At 38.0% G+C, this 21479-nt stretch overlaps 1 protein-coding gene across 1 annotated transcript in view; it reads left to right on the forward strand.

Annotated features, from left to right (window-relative positions):
• The window catches only part of ARL6 (ADP ribosylation factor like GTPase 6), a 51330-nt gene that overhangs the window by 11140 nt on the left and 18711 nt on the right, over positions 1-21479 (forward strand). The window contains exons 3-5 of the mRNA XM_060099811.1: positions 13216-13277; positions 13697-13765; positions 17847-17941. Coding sequence (XP_059955794.1) covers positions 13216-13277; positions 13697-13765; positions 17847-17941 — 226 coding nt within the window. The remainder of the gene's footprint in view (positions 1-13215; positions 13278-13696; positions 13766-17846; positions 17942-21479) is intronic.

Here is a 21479-nt window from a genome sequence, read left to right on the forward strand (position 1 = left end):
TATTTGCCTTATGTATTGAGGTGCTCCTATGTTGGGTGCATAGATATTTACAATTGTTATATCTTCTTCTTGGATCGATCCCTTGATCATTACGTAGTGTCCTTCTTTGTCTCTTTTAGTAGTCTTTATTTTAATGTCTATTTTGTCTGATATGAGAATTGCTACTCCAGCTTTCTTTGGGTTTCCATTTGCATGGAATATCTTTTTCCATCCCTTCACTTTCAGTCTGTATGTGTCTCTGGGTCTGAAATGGGTCTCTTGTGGACAGCATATATATGGGTCTTGTTTTTGTATCCAATCAGCCAGTCTGAGTCTTTTGGTGGGAACATTTAATCCATTTACATTTAAGGTAATTATCAATATGTATGTTCCTATTCCCATTTTCTTAATTGTTTTGGGTTTGTTATTATAGGTCTTTTCCTTCTCTTGTGTTTCTTGCCTAGAGAAGATCCTTTAGCATTTGTTGTAAAGCTCGTTTGGTGGTGTTGAACTCTCTCAGCTTTTGCTTGTGTGTAAAGGTTTTAATTTCTCCATCAAATCTGAATGAGATCCTTGCTGGGTAGAGTAATCTTGGTTGTAGGTTTTTCTCCTTCATCACTTTAAATAAGTCCTGCCAGTCCCTTCTGGCTTGCAGAGTTTCTGCTGAAAGATCAGCTGTTAACCTTAGGGGGAATCCCTTGTGTGTTATTTGTTGTTTTTCCCTTGCTGCTTTTATTATGTTTTCTTTGTATTTAATTTTTGACAGTTTGATTAATATGTGTCTTGGCATGTTTCTCCTTGGATTTATCCTGTATGGGACTCTCTGTGCTTCCTGGATTTTATTAACTATTTCCTTTCCAATATTAGGGAAGTTTTCAACTATAATCTCTTCAAATATTTTCTCAGTCCCTTTCTTTTTCTCTTCTTCTTCTGGGATCCCTATAACTTGAATGTTGGTGCATTTAATGGTGTCCCAGAGATCTCTGAGACTGTCCTCAGTTCTTTTCATTCTTTTTTCTTTCTTCTGCTCTGCAGTAGTTATTTCCACTATTTTATCTTCCAGATCACTTATTCGTTCTTCTGCCTCAGTTATTCTGCTAGTGATCCCATCTAGAGTATTTTTAATTTCATTTATTGTGTTGTTCATCATTGTTTGTTTCATCTTTAGTTCTTCTAGGTCCTTATTAAATGTTTCTTGCATTTTGTCTATTCTATTTCCAAGATTTTGGATCATCTTTTCTATCATTATTCTGAATTCTTTTTCAGGTAGACTGCCTATTTCCTCTTCATTTGTTAGGTCTGGTGGGTTTTTATCTTGCTCCTTCATCTGCTGTGTGTTTTTCTGTCTTTTCATTTTGCTTATCTTACTGTGTTTGGGTTCTCCTTTTTGCAGGTTGCACGTTGGTAGTTCTTGTTGTTTCTGGTGTCTGTCCCCAGTGGCTAAAGTTGGTTCAGTGGGTTGTGTAGGCTTCCTGGTGGAGGGGACTAGTGCCTGTGTTCTGGAGGATGAGGCTGGATCTTGTCTTTCTGGGGGGTAGGTTCACTTCTGATGGTGTTTTTTTGTGGTGTCTGTGGACTTATGATTTTAGGCAGCCTCTCTGCTAATGTGTGGGGTTGTGTTCCTGTCTTGCTAGTTGTTTGGCATAGGGTGTCCAGCACTGTAGCTTGCTGCTCGTTGAGTGAAGCTGGGTGTTGGTGTTGATATTGCGATCTCTGGGAGATTTTCGCCGTTTGATATTACGTGGAGCTGGGAGGTTTCTTGTGGACTAGTGTCCTGAAGTTGGCTCTCCCACATCAGAGGCACAGCACTGACTCGTAGCTGCTGCACCAAGAGCCTTTCATCCACACGGCTCAGAATAAAAGGGAGAAAAAGTAGAAAGAAAGAAAGAAAGAATGAATGAATGAAAGAAAGAAAGAGGATAAAGGAAAATAAAATAAAGTAATGTAAAATAAAATAAAGTTATTAAAATAAAAAAATAATTATTAAGAAAAAAAATTTTTTAAGTAAGAAAAAAAAAATGGACAGTTTGAACCCTAGGACAAATGGTGAAAGCAAAGCTATCCAGACAAAATCTCACACAGAGGCATACACATACACACTCACAAAAAGAGGAAAAGGGGAAAAAAGAAGAAATCTTGCTCTCAAAGTCCACCTCCTCAATTGGGATGATTCATTGTCTATTCAGGTATTCCACAGATGCAGCGTACATCAAGTTGATTGTGGAGATTTAATCTGCTGCTCCTGAGGCTGCTGGGAGAGATTTCCCTTTCTCTTCTTTGTTCGCACAGCTCCCGGGGTTCAGGTTTGGATTTGGCCCTGCCTCTGCATGTAGGTCGCCGGAGGGCGTCTTTTGTTCGCTCAGACAGGACGGGGTTATGGAGCAGCTGATTCGGGGGCTGTGGCTCACTCAGGCCGGGGGGAGGGAGGGGTACGTAGTGCGGAGTGAGCCTGCAGCGGCAGAGGCCGTTATGACATTGCACCAGCCTGAGGTGCCCCGTGCGTTTTCCTGGGGAAGTTGTCCCTGGATCCCGGGACCCTGGCGTTGGCGGGCTGCACAGGCTCCCCGGAAGGGAGGTGTGGAGAGTGACCTGTGCTCGCACACACGCTTCTTGGTGGCGGCAGCAGCAGCCTTAGCGTCTCATGCCCGTCTCTGGGGTCCGCTCTGTTAGCCGCGCCTCTCGCCTGTCTCTGTAGCTCCTTTAAGCAGAGCTCTTAATCCCCTCTCCTCGCGCACCAGGAAACAAAGAGGGAAGAAAAAGTCTCTTGTCTCTTGGGCAGGTCCAGACTTTTTCCCCGGACTCCCTCCTGGCTAGCTGTGGTGCACTAACCCCTTCAGGCTATGTTCATGCCGCCAACCCCAGTCCTCTCCCTGCGCTCTGACCAAAGCCCGAGCCTTAGTTCCCAGCCCCGCCCGCCCCAGCGGGTAAGCAGACAAGACTCTCGGGCTGGTGAGTGCTGGTCGGCACCTATCCTCTGTGCGGGAATCTCTCCACTTTGCCCTCCGCACCCTGGTGGCTGCGCTCTCCTCCGAGGCTCTTAAGCTCTCCCTCTCCGCCACCCGCAGTCTCCGCCCACGAAGGGGCATTTAGTGTGTGGAAACCTTTCCTCCTTCATGGCTCCCTTCCACTGGTGCAGGTCCTGTCCCTATTCTTTTGTCTCTCTTTTTTCTTTTTTCTTTTGCCCTACCCAGGTACGTGGGGAGTTTCTTGCCTTTTGGGAGGTTTGAGGTCTTCTGCCAGCGTTCAGTAGGTGTTCTGTAGGAGTTGTTCCACGTGTAGATGTATTTCTGATGTATCTGTGGGGAGGAAGGTGATCTCCACGTCTTACTCCTCCACCATCTTCCCCCTCTCGAGATTTTTGTTTCTTGAGGTGAGATTAAATTGCTATAAACTTCCCTCTTAGAACTTATTTTGCTGCATCCCATAGATTTTGAGTTATGGTGTTTTCGTTGTCATTTGTTTTTATATATTTTTAAAATTTCTTCTTTGATTTCTTCAGTGATCTCTTGATTATTTAGTAGTGCACTGTTTAACCTCCATGTATTTGTATATTTTGCAGTTTTCTTCCTGTAATTGATTTCCAATCACATAGCGTTGTGGTCAGAAAAGATGCTTGATACGATCAGTTTTCTTAATTTTACTGAGGCTTGATTTGTGACCCAAGATGTGAACTATCCTGGAGAATGTTCCATGTGCACTTGAGAAAAAAGTGTATTCTGCCACTTTCAGATGGAATGTCCTATAAATATCAATTAAATCTATCTGGTCTATTGTGTCATTTAAAGCTTGTGTTTCCTTATTTATCTTCTGCTTGGATGACCTGTCCATTGGTGTAAGTAAGGTGTTAAAGTCCCATACTATTATTGTGTTACTGTCGATTTCCCCTTTTATGGTTGTTAGCATTTGCCTTATGTATTGAGGTGCTCCTATGTTGGGTGCATAAATATTTATAATTGTTATGTCTTCTTCTTGGATTGATCCCTTGATCATTATGTAGTGCCCTTCCTTATCTCTTGTAACAGTCTTTATTTAAAAGTCTATTTTATCTGATACGAGTATTGCTACTCCAGCTTTCTTTTGATTTCCATTTATGTGGAATATCTTTTTCCATCCCTTCACTTTCAGTCTGTATGTGTCCCTAGGTCTGAAATGGGTTTCTTGTAGACATCATATATATGGGTCCTGTTTTTGTATACATTCAGCTAGTCTGTGTCTTTTAGTTGGAGCATTTAATCCATTTACATTCAAGGTTATTATCGATATCTGTGTTCCTACTACCATTTTCTTAATTGCTTTGGGTTTGTTTTTGTGGGTCTTTTTCTTCTCTTGTGTTTTCCACCTAGAGAAGTTCCTTTAGAGTTTGCTGTAAAGCTGGTTTTGGTGGTGCTGAATTCTGTTAGCTTTTGCTTGTCTGAAAAGCTTTTGATTTTGCCATTGAATCTGAGTGAGATCCTTGCTGGGTAGAGTAATCTTGTTTGTAGGTTTTTCTCTTTCATCCCTTTAAGTATATCCTGCCACTCCCTTCTGGCCTGCAGAGTTTCTGCTGAAAAATTAGCTGATAACCTTATGGGGATTCCTTTGTATGTTATTTTTTGCTTTTACCTTGCTGCTTTTAATATTTTTTCTTTGAATTTAATTTTTGTTGGTTTGATTAATATGTGTCTTGGTGTGTTTCTCCTAGGATTTATCCTGTATGTCACTCACTGTGCTTCCTGGACTTGGGTGACTATTTCCTTTCCCATGTTAGGGTAGTTTTCCACTGTAATCTCTTCATATATTTTCTCAGACCCTTTCTTTTTCTCTTCTTCTTCTGAGACCCCTATAATTTGAATGTTGGTGTGTTTAGTGTTGTCCCAGAGTCTCTAAGATTGTCTTCAATTCTTTTCTTTCTTTCTTCCTTATTCTGTTCCTTCGCAGTTATTTCCACCATTCTGTCTTCCAGCTCACTTATTCTTCTGCCTCAGTTATTCTGTTATTGATTCCTTCTAGTGTGTTTTTCATTTCAGTTATTGTGCTGTTCATCTCTGTTTCTTTGTTCTTTAGTTCTTCTAAATCTTTGTTAAACATTTCTTGTATTTTCTCAATCTGTGCCTCCATTCTGTTTCCGAGATTCTGTATCATCTTTACTGTCATTACTCTGAATTCGTTTCAGGTAGGTTGCCTATTTCCTCTTCATTTTTTTGGGCTTGTAGATTTTATACCTTGTTCCTTCATCTGCAACATATTTTTTTGTCTTCTCTTTTTTTTTCTTTTTTTTTTGATGGGTGGGATTGTGTTCCTGTTTTACTGGTTGTTTGGCCTGAGGCTTCCAGCACTGGAGTTTGTAGGCTGTTGGGTGGAGCTGGGTCTTGGTGCCAGAGATGAGGACTTCTGGGAGACCACACTCCAATGAATATTCCCTGGGGTTTGAGGTTCTCTGTTAGTCCAGTGGTTTGGACTCGGAGCTCCCACTGCAGGAACTCTGGCCTGACCCCCATCTTGTGAACCAAGATCCCGCAAGATATGTGGGGCGGCAAAAAAAAAAAGAAAAAAAGAAAAAAAAAGAAAAGGAGCAGAACTATAACAAAGAGTAAAAAATAAAATTAGATTAGAAAACTAACAGATTTGTTAGAAAGAATAAAAATATAGTTGAAACAACAATGCAAGGTAAAACAGAACCACAATAGTAAAAAAGAGGAGAAAAAGAAAAAAAAATCCGGAAAAAGCCTTGGCTCTAGGGGGCAGGGATTATGCAGGGGCAGGTTTCAGGTGGGGGCGGGGCCTATGCTTAGGGCCAACAGAGCAGGAAAAGGCCCTGGAGGGGCTGGGTGGGTGGGGCGGTGAGTCTTAGGCTCAATGCAGCAGGAGGAGCCTCAGCAGGAGGGGCCCAGGCAGTGCCTCTGGCCTTGGAGGGTGGAGGACCTGGTCCAGGACCCCAGCAGGCTCACTGGGCCCGAGTGGGCAGGGGAAGTGCTAAGCATGTTCCCCCCAATCCTCTGATCCTGGAAGGCCCCTCCCCATTGGCCTCTCTTCTTCTCTCCTCTCCCTCCCTCCTATGCCCCTGGGACCCACACGGCCAGAGGAGATCCTGGAAGGCAGAGGACCAGACCCAGAAGCCCAGCAGGCTTCCCGGGGCCAAGTGGGTGGGGGAAACGCCCACAGTGCCTTCCATGATCCCCTGGCCCTGGATGGTCTGCCTCTCCTCCTCTTTCCCCCTCCTCCCTCCCTCCCATTCTCCTAGGACCCACAAGCCTGGAGGGGGCCCTGGAGGTCAGAGCACCAGGCCTGGGAGCGCAGCAGGCTTCCCGGGGCCGAAGTGGGTTGGGGGGAAACACCGGCTGCACCTCCCCTGATCCTCCGGCCCCAGAGGGCCCCTCCCTCCCACCTCTCCTCTTCTCCCCCTGCCTCCCTCCTATGCTGCTAGGACTCATGTGGCCCGGAGGGGGCCTTGGAGCCCAGCAAGCTTCCTATGGCCGAGTGGCCAGGGCAAAGACCTGTTGCACTTCCCTGATCCTCTGGTCTGGGAGGGCTCCTCCCGCCCACCTCTCCTCTTCTTCCCCTCACCTCCCTCCTATGGCTCTAGGACCAACGGGGCCTCGGAGGGTGGAGGACCCTGCTGAGGAGCCCTGAGGGCTTCCCAGGGCCAGACTGGGCAAGGAAGATGCTAGGCATGCTCCCCCTGATCCTCTGAGCCCCCGAAGCTCCCTCCAGGCATGGGAACCCCTCCCCTCTCCCACCCACCCCTCAGGTGCACCAGTCCTGTCTGGCCTCCACTTCTCCTCCCCCTCAATCCCCCCTCATCCTACCCAGTCGCTTGGGGGTTCCTCCCATCTCCTTGGGCATTGAGGTCCCCCACCAGTGTCCGGCAGGCACCCTAGTTGTGGAGAAACGCGAACTCCACGTCCTCTCCTGCCGCCATCTTGACTCCGCCCCCTGTATCTTTCTGCTAAAGAGAAATAAGGCAGGATTATTTTGTTTGCCATTATAACTTCATTATCATGTTATGTAATCTTGTTAAATTTGTGGTACCTTAAATTAATAAGTATCGGCCAGCCATAATTTGCAGTGTATTTTATGCAGGTAGGTAGGTAAATCTTTATTATTTAAACTAGAATGTTTTCCAAATGTCTTTTCTTCTCAGATGATCTTCACAAATTTGTGGAGTTTACTTTCAGGTAGCATTGCCTTCTTTTTGGCTGTCTCTTTACAAGAAGAGCAAAACAAAGGGAAATGTGAATCATTTTTATAGGTTCTATGGATAACTAGACAGTTTCCCAGGAGTGTGGTATGCATATCAGTAGTAGCAAGCAATATGACTTTGAGTCATTTAAGTAGTAAGTACTTGAACATATTATTTTAATAACTGAAATATATATAAAGCTAACACATCCACCACATAATGCATGAGTTACAGTTAGGTTCTGCTACATATAAAGAAAACCCACATAACAGTGGACTAAATAAGATACTTATTTTTCTGTCATCTAAATAAGTCCAGAAGAGGTATTCCTAGGCTGGTGTGGCAGCTGCATGGTCCAGGCATCTCCCATCCTTCTGCTTTGCTATCCTTAGTGCCTGGTTTTCTTCAAGATCCTCAGGATCTCCACATGGCCACCTTAGTTAACTATCTTATCTATATTCTAAATCACAGGGATGAGAAAAGAACAGGGCAAAAGAATAAGCCTTCTTGCTAAATAAGCCCTCTTTAAAGAGCTTACCTAGAAGCCCCAACTAATGACCCTTTTACCTCACTGGCTGAGGCTGGATTTTTTTTTTTTTTTAAGCAGGACATATTGCTGCTTCCATTAGTAATAGGGGTCCTGTAAGTATGAAAGAAGAGGAGAGTGGATATTGGGTAGACAGCTAACATTTACAGTTGTAAGTACTTTTATCTAGGTAAAAACCATTAGTCAATCAATGAAAAATGCTGAGTAAAAAAATAATATAGACTACATACAGACAGAACAAAAATTAGGAAGCTGGTACTCTTAATGACTGAATAGCTGGAGAGTGGGAAGCATTGCTCCTAAATATGGTAATTGAAGGTGGACTTCAATGCCTCCAAACAGTGCTTCAGGTTGAGCAGAATGAGAAGCCTTACTGCCTTTTTTTTTTTTTTCTTTCTCCCAACGGCTTCAGTTATACTTCTGTTTAGTTTGAGATTGCTTTGGAATTACAAAAATGCCATTATTTCTTTTCTTCTGGTCATCATTCCCTTCTTCTATGTGAGTGAGTTTGCCATGTGGAAACAACTAACTGCTGGTGTATTTTCAGGTGGGAGTTTGTTTGAGGCAGCCGTGATGAGAAGTTGAAAATGGATTTGCAAAGCAATTTAGGTGTTTTAAGGGGCTCCCCAGCCAAGCTGGAAATCATGCTGAAGTCAGGCAGAGATAAAAACTAGCAGTTTTATTGAAAAAGGTGATTTTGGAGGGCAAGGTTTAGGTCTGGCCAGAGGACTTGCTAACACTCTAAGTTATGATTCATGTCCCCAAATTCAAGCTTTCCTCCTCAGGGAAAGATCCTGCTTATCTAGGTTTACTGCATGGTTAAGAACAGGTGAGAATGCATGGTTTCAAGAAGGATGTGGCTCTCAAAGAGACAGAGACAGAGAGGCAGAAACAAGGATGTCGGTTTCCATTTCATAAACTGAGAAGTCAAAGAAGTCTCTTTTTTTTTTCCCCTATGAAGAGGAATAAATTTGGAGAGGGGAGATAGAGTAACCAGAAGTATTATTTTAATGGATTTCTCTATATATAGAAGCAGAGAAAAAGAGATTCTTCCCCAGTAAGGAAAAGAACAGGTCAAAAAGTCCATATACATTGGAGTCTGTCTCCTGACCTAGGTGATTATGAGAGATTTCTTTAACAGTCCTTGAGAGGAAGATATAGCATCCTACCCAATTGAATGGGGTCTGAATTGAATTTAGAGAATGATGGATGTATGGTAAAAAATAGAACCACGTGCAGCTGTGCTTGGGTCCATAATTAGTTCCATGGATCAGCTATCAGCTAATAGTTAAACTTAGTGGCTGGTGACCTGCACTTCTGCAGGTAGGGCTGTGAGCAAGATTATAAGGAAATTCTTTAGGTAAGGTCCTTTAGGTCCTATCCTATAGGAGATATTTCCATTTCTTTCCACATGAAGGAATATCCCCAAAAGTAATTTTTTTTGTAAAAGTAGTCTCAAATAAGTACAAAATGATTGAAACCAGAGCCACAGTTAATAGCCCCAAAGTGGACCAGCCCCCCCAGTGCCTACCATACTCAAATTGGCAGAAATATCATTCAAAGAACAAAACAGAAATTACATTATCTTTTTCCATCATCCCCAACAGTATAGTGATCTTCTGTCCCAAGACATGGTTATTACCATAGGGATAATCTTTGATATGGATGGGAAGAGCTTTCTTCTCCAAACATTATTGGTCATTTGTTTGGGGCAGAAGGGGAAGGAGGCAGCATGAGCTCAGTCTATCATCTTGAAATATTCTGATGTCCCAATTTCAGACTAGTCTTGTGAAAGATCTGCTAACACACCACATTAGTCAGGGAGAGTCCTCAGGAAAACCTGGGCTTGCAGCCAGTAAGTAAGGCTTTTTGATTAATCTTCTTTTGCTTTCCAACATACCTATCTCTCTGCTACCTCTGATGAATTATGGAACTAGCCTAGACTATCTCCAGGGCTATTTTTAAGGAGGTAGCCTAATTTCTGACACCACTTCCTGAGCCTTAATCTTTAGGCAACTATCCTGTCTCCTGAGAACAAATGACCTCTACATCCTGAGAGCAGAGTAAGTTGCTTTACTTTAAAAAAATTAAAAAAAAAAACTTGGTGACAGTAGCCAAGAGGACACTTGAAATGGGACTTCTTAAAAACCCCAAAACCTCTGTCATTCAGGCACAGATATAACACTTGCTTCCTCCCTACCTTTGAACTCAAGAAAAGTCTCCTGTGAGCTTACATCCACTGTAAGAAATTCATTATTTTTAATGAATTAAGGTGAATAATAGAAATCTACAATGCTCCTATTAGGAAATGTCTTGCAAAAGAAATCACAAATCTCATTTTATAGTATCTTATTTTGGGGGGATAAAGTCAGTTTCTAGATAACAAGATACTTCCTGAACCCAAACTAGTTTTTAATATTAAGCTGTCCTAATGTTCATTTATTGTTAATATACTAAGGTTGCTGATCTAGATTTTCTAAACTGATGAATAGAGAAAGAGGAGGTACATTTTAACTTGATAACTTTCCAAGAACCTGATCTTAGCTGTCATTTTCTTGAGATGTGCTCTGTAAACACCTTTCTTCTAAAATTCCCACTTTTGCCCCACTCCCCAACATAAATGCTCTCATTCTATCACATCATCCAGTTTTATATTCTTAACATTTAAAACAATCTGAAATTACCTTGCATATACAGTTGTTGTTTATTAAATTTTTCATTATAAAATTAAATTCCATAAGAGTATAGATCTTGTATTGTTCAATACTGAATCCCAGACACCTAGAATATTGCTTAGTAGTTAAATATATTTTTGGACAAATGGACTGATGGGTGATTTTTTTTAATTTTTATTTTTGGGCAGGGAGTAATGATCGATAGATAGCACCAAGGATATCATTTTTAGCAGTCTTAATAAAGCTAACCAAATAGGGCCTCTCTTAGAAATCTTGTTCTACTCTTATTGATGTTGGTCTATTCCTGGGCTGTCTCAGATAGCCTAGTCCACTTAGGTAATAATTCCTGTGCCCTTTGCTTGCTTTGTAAGCATTCCCTGTCCAATTTAGAGAATTACCAAATGTATTTGTTCCTGGATAGAGCAGAGGAAAGTTAATCGGTGGAGACTATTTCGGAATTGTTTAGAGGAAAATCTGGAAGTACCAGCCCACATATCTTGTCCTATCCTGATTAATTTGTGGAGTTTCTTCTTTCTAATTATCTTCCAATAGAACTTTAGAAGTGAGGGGAAGAAAAGAAAGTTGATTAATTTTATCCCTATTAAAACAGCAAGTTAAAGGGTAGCTCGTCTGGAAACAGAAAGAGTTTGTGAGGAAACTGGGTGATTGTGAAGAGGCTAGGCCAATTTCTAATTACAGTTCACTGAAGACAAAGCTACTCATTTGAGGTATATTTTCTGAGATTTCTTTAAACTTTTAACTTTTTTATTATTATGTTTTTCCTAATAATAATAGCTGATGATTTTATCACATGGTTGGCACATGAAAATCCATAAAATCGAAACAGTGTTGCATTTGGGGACAACAAAAATTAGGAAACTCTTTATTCCAAAGTTTGCCGTGCAATAAAAGACCCCTAATGTATGAGGCAGGAATCTGAGTAGCAGGAATTAAAATCTGTCTAACATAAACAAAAAGAGATATTTTTGGAAGAATACTAGGCAGCTCACAGGATGAAAGGAAAAGCTGAATAAACAAATCTCAGAAAGCCAAAACCAGGGCAGCTCTGGGAGGTCTTTTCACTAGCACATTACTATTGAGGTGACAAAGCTACAGTGACTTTTCACCTTCTGTCTTTCGATTTGAACTTTAAATTTTCAGGAGTACACTACCGAAGTGAACATAATGATGTGGAGCAACAATTTCCCCTCTACTTCTCCTGTGTTTACATAAAAGCAACAAGATGAACTGAAAGGAAATTTTTTTAAGTTACACTTTGGGCAGTATGGAGAAAATTGGGGAATGAAACTGAAATCAGTGAGAGTGTAATTCTAATAATAGCAAACATTTGTTGAGCATTTACTATGGACCAGACACTATGTTGAGTATTTTGCATCCATTAACTTATTTAATTCTCATGATAACATTATGAGTTAAGGATAGTAATAATATATTTTACATTTGGGAAAATTAAGGCTTAGAGCAGCGGTCCCCAACCTTTTTGGCACCAGGGACCAGTTTCATGGAAGACAGTTTTTCCACAGGGGGGGTGCAGGGGGTTTGGTGGGGATGGTTCAGGCGGTAATGCGAGCGAAGGGGAGCAATGGGGAGCGGCATATGAAGCTTCGCTCGCTCACCCACCACTCACCTCCTGCTGTGCTGCCCAGATCCTTACAGGACACGGACCGCTACCGGTCCAAGGCCCGGGATTGGGGACCCCTGGCTAAGAGAAGTTAAGTAACCTGTTTAGGTAGTATATTAGCAGTTAGGAGTAATCAGGAGGCTGTCGTAGTAATTTGAAGCAAGAAACGATAAGGGCCTGAGCTAAGTTAGTGAGATAGAACCAATAAAGCTTAGAGAACGGTTGTATTGGGAATGTAAAAAGGGGAGGAGTTGAGAATAAATCCTAGGCATCTGGGTCAGAAGGTGAATGGATTTTTATTCAAAAGGAGAAAGTTTTGATGATAGAAGTATTATGATGCATTTGATGAGCTAACTTGTCCATTTAAGGCCTTTTACTTGCCTGTGGGATGTGTCAGCAGGTCTCCCACTATACTCTTGCCCCCTTGCAATCTCTTTTCCACACAGTTCCCACCATGGCCTTCAAAGCCCTACCTATCTTACTTGATTACGTACAGCTCTTTCCCTTACTAAATATACTTTAGACATACAGGCCTTCTACTTTTTCTGAGTGGTGAGTTCCTCCCCGCCTTGAGGTCATGCCCTGGCTAATTCCTTTGACTGGAATGTTCTTTGCCAATATCTTATCATAGCTTTTCCCCTTCTTAACATTCACTCCTGGGTGAGATGTCCCCTCATCAGAGAGGCTCTTCTATACTAACCCTCCTCTGCCCCATTGCCTCCCACCCTCAATCACCTTTCATTGCACTGAGCACTGCTCAAAATTGTGTTCACTTGTAACTCAGTTGTTTATTGCAGTTTACCTCTTCCAGGTTATAAATTCCATGAGAGCAGGGACCATGTATATTCACCATCTACACATGAGCACAGTCCTCTGTAGCATATATAAACTCAATAAGTATGAAAGATTAGAAAGTCCTATATGTGAGCTGAAGGAGACTTTTGAAACCACTTTAAGTCTGTGGTAACTTGCAGCAAGCCACAAAATGTGAATGTGAAGACACACATGCAGATTTATAATTAGTAAACCTTAAACTTTAAAAAGAATTTACACGCAGTGATCTCACTGCAAAATTTATAATTTTGTTTAATCCTGTCATCTCCTTAGTGGCAGATTTTAGAACTGGAAAATCTGGGTGCTTTTTTTTTTTAACGTGAGGAAAAATTCATCTTTGGTAATTGCAAATTTCTAAACTTTGTCTTCTCTCTTAAAGGCTCAATCTCAAGATATAGTTCCAACGATAGGATTCAGCATAGAGAAATTCAAATCGTCCAGGTAATTCATTTTATTAAACTTGTGATTAAGAAGTTGTGGGTGAAAAATGATATTAGATCTACATAGTTATTCCCCCTACTGTTAGAAAAAAGTAATTTGCTATTTCAGAAGCCCATAGATTTTAAATATTTGTACCACTACCTCTGGATTATTCTAAAGAATTCAGAGCTTAGATAAACTCTGACAACCTCACTAGCAAAGGAAATATCTTTTTTATATGTTACTCATTGTAAAATCATATTTATATTCAAAAAAATTCATTCTATGGCACTTGTACTTGAAAGCTGGCCCAAGTTGAATATTGTATATTCAAGGGTGGTTTCTTTGATTGAAAACACTTAAAACTTTAAGTAAAAGTTACAATTTTACTACCTTATAATGTAGTCACGTTTTTTCATTTTGCTTGTTTTGTTTTATAGTTTGTCTTTTACAGTGTTTGACATGTCAGGTCAAGGAAGATACAGAAATCTCTGGGAACACTATTATAAGTAAGTATGTTTGTGAATGTTGGTAAACTAGATGGTTCTATTTTAATAACCAGTAATGATTAGAAATCCAAAGGATTACGTGGGCTAGGTTGCAATGTTTATTCTTTATATAATTTAAGTATACTTCCTAATTTTTTAAAAAATGTATAATCATACTTCACATTATTTCTCAAATGCTTCAGATTCTTCCTGACCTTGCATATGTTGTTCTGTCTGTTTTTAATGTCCTATTCTACCCTACTTCTCTGCAACTTAAGGTTAATATATTTGTTCTTTAAGGACTAGCTCAAAAATCACCTCCTCTATGAAGAATTCCATTGTTTTGCCCAGTTATTCTGTCCCCCGTGTCGACACGGTACTTCGTCCATTCATATCCCTTGAATCGTACTTATTACATCTTTAACTCATGTACCATAGCTGCCTCCCTAGTGGGATTATGAACTTCTCAAGGGCAGGGATTTTTTTTCAATTCAGTATTTCTTCAAGACCAAGTATGATTCTGGCCAGATAGATCCGTAAATACTAACTGTATAAATTTAGTTAAAATAACAGCACTAATAGTTGATCCATGTGTTCTACAAGCAATTCTAAACAAGATATTTTTAGCATGTGCAAATCGAGTGCTCACCAATTTCTTCAGATTAACAGCTGTCAAGTTGCTAGGATCCAAGTGTGTTATACCTTCTCAAGATTTGCATGCGATGTTAAATTCATTAAACTTGTAATATTGCTAGGACTTCTTCATTTAACATGAGTGTAACTCACTTTTGGAGTCTGAAATTTATAAACAGTATCTCTTCACTAAATGCACTTTTGTTCTTATGAACTCTTGTCTTGAAATGGTGTGTGATGACTGCCAGATCAGATTTTAATTTTCATTGGCTAATTCTTTTTTTTTTTTAAGAAAATGTTGGGGATAGGAGTTTATTAATTAATTTATTTATTTTTGCTGTGTTGGGTCTTCGTTTCTGTGCGTGGGCTTTCTCTAGTTGCAGCAAGCTGGGGCCACTCTTCATTGCGGTGCGCGGGTCTCTCACTATCGCGGCCTCTCTTGTTGTGGAGCACAAGCTCCAGAAGCGCAGGCTCAGTAGTTGTGGCTCACAGGCCTAGTTACTCCGCAGCATGTGGGATCTTCCCAGACCAGGGCTCGAACCCGTGTCCCCTGCATTAGCAGGCAGATTTTCAACCACTGCGCCACCAGGGAAGCCCCCTCATTGGCTAATTCTTTCATGCTAATGTGGGGACAAATGTTTTATTCCTTGGGTAGGAACCAAAGGAGATTTATTCCAGATATTCTTTTCATATTGAAGGGCTATTTAAATCATATAGAGCCAGAGGACCTCTGAGGTAGAAAGAGAAGAATGCTTCAGATTTGAGGGCCAGTTTGGAAAAGGAAGGGTGGAATGTTTGTGGTATCCTGCAATAAATTCTCTGGGGGAAATGTGAGGTGTTTTTGTTTTTAAGGAAACCGCAGTTTTCAGTATAGGATTTGTTTATTCTTCTTCCAATTAGTAGGTAAACAATTCTTTTTTCTAAAAAAAAAATGTATTTACTTTAATTACTTTAAAAATGTAACATTTATTTTAATTACAGAAAACATAATACTGCATAAAAATAGTACTTCAAAAAAGGAAGCTTTTTTTCTGACTTTAACTTCTTTTTCTTCAAAATCTTTTTGGAAGAAGTTAATGAATTCAAGAATATTATAGGTACATTTTAGGTGGAATGCTGAATATGGTTACTGTTGAGAAGTCTACAGTAATAGTAAATTTATTTCCTCTATCTCTGTACTTTTCTGATTGTGAAAGAACAAGTGCATTTTAATCTATTAGACTGAAAGAGGTTAAAAAGATTAATTAAGTCTACTGTTGGCAAAATAAGCCACTCTTGTAGTGAGAATGTACCATCTTTCTTAGGATAATTTATCAATATCTGTTAAAATGAAAAATGTTCATGCCCTGCAGCCATAATTTTTGCTTTCAGAAAAGTACAGTATGACTAGGACTACTGGGCAAAGATACACAGAGAAGAATGTGTGTTGAGAATGATTTATAATGACATTTTTTCATATCAATTATATGAAGAAAAAATTATTCTTAATAAAAGTATGTGCTTAATATATATGGAGAGAGAAGAGAATTCTTAGTGGAATATGTACCGCACCATTAATAGCATTTGTTTTGGGAATAAGATTATAAAGGAAGTTTAGTTTGTCATTTGTATGCCTCTGTAATGTTAATTATTGTATAATTTTTGCATATTACTCTTAGAATATAAAAAAGTAATAAAGCATAAAAAGTGCATATTTGGAAAGGAGTTAATGTTTGGAAAATATAGAAAAGCATATTTAAACATTGTTTCCTGTAAATCTCACTACTAATAAATTTACCATTGTTAATCTTTTGGGTATGTTTCTTCTATTTTGAAATATATAATATACACTTTACATAATTGAGAAAGGAGCCTTCTAAAGTATGTACCATGTACTATATAGTTTTTCAGTTAACATTCTATGATAAGGGTGAATCAGGAAAAACATAAAAGGATGTAACTCTCATGGCGGCCTAATATTTTTTCATATTCCTGTACCCAAATTCGCTTAATCATTTCTCTATTTTTGGACATAAAGACTGTTCTCAGTTTTTGAAGATTATAGGCAATTCTTCAGTTAACATATTACTGTATAAATCTCTGTCATACTTCATGTTTCCTTAGTATAAATTCCAGAAATGAAATTACTGGCTCAAAGTGAACATTTTTAAAGCTCTTGATAGATATTTCCAATTATATCAGTTTCTATATCCACTAGTAATATGTGACTGTGATAATCTGCATTCATTTTTTAAATGATAGGAGAAAATAGTATTAAAAAGTTGTTTTATTTTTATATGCATGTGGTTACTAATGGCATTGAACTTTAAAATCTTAATTTATGATTACACTGAGTCACAAAAAATATATAAATGTCCAATAAATATATGAAAGTATATTGAACTTAACGAGCAATTAACAAAATACAAAATAAAATAATATGCTGTTAGGATGGTAAAAAATTGAAAAGAATGATAAGAGCCATGCTGGCAAGGGAGTGGGAAACGTGCTGATAGTAGTATAAATTGATATAACATTTCCAGAGGATAATTTATCAATGTTTATCTAAAACTTTAAATTTTGTATGTATTCCTGGAAATTTTATTCCTAAGAACAGATCTTAAAGTATCAAGAAATTTTTAAAATGTATTTAGGAAGATGTTTATCCCAAAGTTTTTCATAGTAATGAAAATTGGAAGTAACCTATGAAGTCCAAAACTAGAAGTTTGATACAATATTTAATGACACGTCCATTATACTTTATAATCATTAAAAGAAAGATGCGAAGGAAATCAGTGATTTTTGAAGTGCCGCTGTGATCTATAAGTGAATCCTTATACCATTTCAGTGGCTGGTTATCAGCTTAAAAGTCAAATAGAATAAAATAAAAGCTCTTTGTAAGTATTGTCTCAGGAGACTATTTCAAATATATTTACATATACTTATATGTCTAACTGCATCTTAATGTAAAATATATTTCTCACTATGGTTATGGTAAAAAATATTTGAGAAACACTGGTGTAGAGCTTTAATGTTTCATATAAAAGTAGTTCAAACTATACTGCAAAAAAAGATCAGGGAAATGTACATATATTTCAGAAAGGCAGTATAAAACAGCAGGATTCCATTTAAATACAGATGTAGATATTCATATATGAATATACACAAAGGAAATGTTGAAAATGATTTACATGAAAATATTAATGGTTGTATCTGTGTAATAGGATTATGGTTTTACTAGTTATTTTTTAAAATTATGAAATGTCACTAAATTTACCATATTATGATCCAGATGAAAAGAAATTATTTTACATGAAATATGACTAACATGGTTAATATATTAATTACTCATATAAACCAAAGCCTGTAATGTATAAATGGACATAGGACATGAAGACATAATACACAGGTTCGGAATTGCAAATGGATAGTAAACATAGAAAAATGTTCAAGTTTGTCTTTAATATTTCTCATTCTTTATATTATACAGAGAAGGACAAGCCATTATTTTTGTCATTGATAGTAGTGATAGATTAAGAATGGTTGTGGCCAAAGAAGAACTTGATACTCTTCTGAATCATCCAGGTACATGTGTGTGTCTTTCAGTCTGTGATGTCTGTGCTTTGGGGTCTGTTTATGTATGATATTTTGTTCTTTGGTGTAAGCAAAACGTGTTGTTTACACTATGTGATCTTTTATTTAAAATTTTTGAATTTTAAAACATTAATTATGCAGAATTAACAATATCTTTACTTTCAGTACCATATATTTTTTAAATTTCAAAGCTTTTTGCAATGTTTTTATTTCCCTGAAAATGAAAATGCCCTTTTTTTCGATTATGTAAGTAATGTGTCAATAGCAAAATATGTGGATGGAAAAAGAATAAGGAAGAAAGTAAAATTTTTTTGGTTACCATCTTTTTACGTGTGTGTGTGTGTGTGTGTGATCACAGCATTTCTTAGATGTTTATTGTGGGAATTCTTTTAAAACAGATCTTTTCTGTTTTTAAACTACTCCGAGCCCTCCAATCCTCTTTGAAGATATCAATATTAACAGTTTGGTACTTTTTCTTTCATACCTTTATCTATATTTCATATCATATATACATACACAAACATATACAGGTACCAAAGATACATACAGTCGCCCTTGGTATCTATGGGAGATTGATTCTAGGATCCCCAAGGATACCAAGAGCTGTGGTTGCTCAAGTCCCTTATATAAAATGGTGTAGTATTTGCATAGAATCTATGCACATCCTCCCATATACTTTAAATAATCTCTAGATGCTTATAATACCTAAGAAAATATAAATACTATGTAAATAATGCCAGTGCATGGTAAATTCAAGTTTTGCTTTTGGGAACTTTCTGTAATTTTTTCCCGGCGTGTTTTCCATTCACAGTTGGTCGAATTTGTGGGTGTGGAGTCCACGGATACAGAGGGCAAACTGTACAGGGTTGGGCGCTATGAGAACTGTCATCGTTATTTACTAGACAGGATCATATTCTGTACACTCTTCTGCATCTTCCTCTTCTCAAATAACACTGCATGATGGAAATCCTTTCAAGTCAAATTGCATATATATAATTATTCTTTTTAATGATGCCTAATATGCCATACTGTGAATGTACCACAGTTTATTCAGTCATTCACCTGTTGCTAGATATTCTTTTTTTTCCCACAGTAAGTTTTCCAGTAGTATTGTGGAATTCTGCATTTTTAGCCTTACTCATGCAAAAAGATTTTAAGTGGCCTTTGTACCTGTGGTTTTAGAAAAGGACTTCTAACAATTCTTGCCGCTTAACCATAATATCCTTGGTATTTTTATTGGACAACCTCAAGTTTATTCAAGTATTTGGGGGGGAAATTATCCAGCCTGTACTTTTTATGTGACTTTTTCACTTTTAAAAACTTAGTCTTTTATCTGGGTTGAGAAGGCACTTTTGATTCTACATTCCCTTTTTGTTAATCTTTCCACTTTCTCCCCCAAAAGTGTTTTGACGTTGACCAAAAAATGAAATAGTTCCTACAAAATCTGCTTTAAATACCGTGGGAACCTTGATTTCCTCAACTGAAGCCTTGTCCATGTATCTTTATGTACTTACTGATACATTTATTTTATAGGTTAGATTCCCAAAGGAGGGATTTCTCAGCTGAAACGTATATGAAGTTTTTTTTAAATTGAAGTATAAGTTGTAATACAGTGAAATGCTCAGATCTTAAGTATATAGTTCTGTAATTTTGACAAATGCATACACTCATGTAACTACATTCCCAGTCAAGAAACAGAACATTTTCATCACCTCAGAAAGTTCCTTCATGCCCCTTTCCAATCAACACCCCACACCTGGAAACAGAGGAACTACTAATCTGATTTTGATCCCCAGAATTTTGCCTATTCTACAATTTCATATAAATGAGGGGAAAGGTACATACATTTTTGTGCCTAGGTTTTTTCATTCAGCATAATGTTTTGGGGAGTCACCCACGTTGTTGTATCACTTGTTTACTCCTTTTACTTGCTTTGTAATATTCTATTATATGAATATACCACAGTTTGCTTATCCAGTCTCTTGTTGATTAATATCTGGGCTGTTTCTAGTTCAGGGCAATTATGAATAAAGCTGGTGCGAACATTTTTTTGAGATATAATTCACATATAATATTATATCAGTTTCAGGTATTCAGCATAATGATTTGATATTTGTATATACAGTTGGCCACTTGAACAACTGGGGTTTGACCTGCACAGGTTCGCTTATATGCAGATTTTTTTCAAATAATGCTACAGTAGTACTACATGATTCGAAGTTGATTGAATCCACGAATGTGGAACCGCAGATACAGAGGGTCGGCAACGAAGTTATTCACAGATTTTTGACTGTGCAGGGTTTGGAGCCCCACCCCCACATTGTGCCAGGGTCAACTGTATTATGAAATGATCACTATAATAAGTCTAGTTAACATTTTTTTTTTTTACAACACAGTTTTTTTTTCATGGGATGAGAACTTTTAAGATCTATTCTTAGCAACTTTCAAATACACAATACAGTATTACTAACTGTAGTCACCATGCTATACATTACATCTCATGAATTATTTGATGACTGGAAGTTTGTACTTTTTGGCCCCTTTCACCCATCTCAAGCTCCCTCCACCCCAGCCGCCTCTGACAACAGGCAGTTTCTTCTCTGCATCTATCGGTTTGTTGTGTTTTGTTTTCTTCAGATTCCACATGTAAGTGAGATCATATGATATTTGTCTTTCTCTGACTTATTTCACTTAGCATAATGGGTTCCATTTTGCCATTTCCTAACTTGCAATGGCCTCCCCTGATTTTGTATTAGGGCTGTAGAGACCTCATAAAATGACTTGAAGAGTATTTACTCCTCCTCTATTTATTTTTTTATCTTTTGGATTTGTGTAGAATTGGTATTATTTCTTACTTAAACATTAAAATAGAATCTACCAATGAAGCCATCTGGGTCAGGATTTTCTGTGTATGTTGGGGGCATGAATTATAAATTCAGCTTCTTTAAATGATGTAAGGCTATTAAAGTTCTGTATTCTTGGGTCACTTTCAGTAATTTGTGACTGAATTTGTTAATTTGTTAATTTATCTAAGTTGTGAAATTTATTGGCATAAGATTGTTTGTAACATCCTCTAATTATCATTTTAATGTCTGTAAGACCTGTGTGATATACATATCTTCTTTCATTTCTAATATTGGCAATTTATGTTTCCTCCCGTTTTTCTTGCTCCATCTTTTAAAGAGTTTATGGTTTTATTAATTTTCCAAGAACCAGCTTTAAGTTTTGGTACTTTCCTCTGTGGGTGTGTCTTTTTAAAATTTCATTAATTTCTTCTCTTTTTTTATTAAGAACTTTCATTTTTATTATGAACTTTCTGTATTTAAATTGAATCTCCTTTTATCTTTTTCAGATGGAAGTGGAAATTGTTGATTTTACACCTTTCTTTTCTAATAAAGCATTTTACACCTTTGTTTTATAATAAAAGCATTTAAAGCAATACATATTTTCTGAGTATTTAGCTATATCTCACAAATTTTGATATATTTCTTTTCTTTATTATTTGGCTCAAAGTATTTTCCAGGCTTAC

This window comes from Mesoplodon densirostris, chromosome 5 (assembly GCF_025265405.1).
Source record: "Mesoplodon densirostris isolate mMesDen1 chromosome 5, mMesDen1 primary haplotype, whole genome shotgun sequence".
NCBI classification, from domain to species: domain Eukaryota; kingdom Metazoa; phylum Chordata; class Mammalia; order Artiodactyla; family Ziphiidae; genus Mesoplodon; species Mesoplodon densirostris.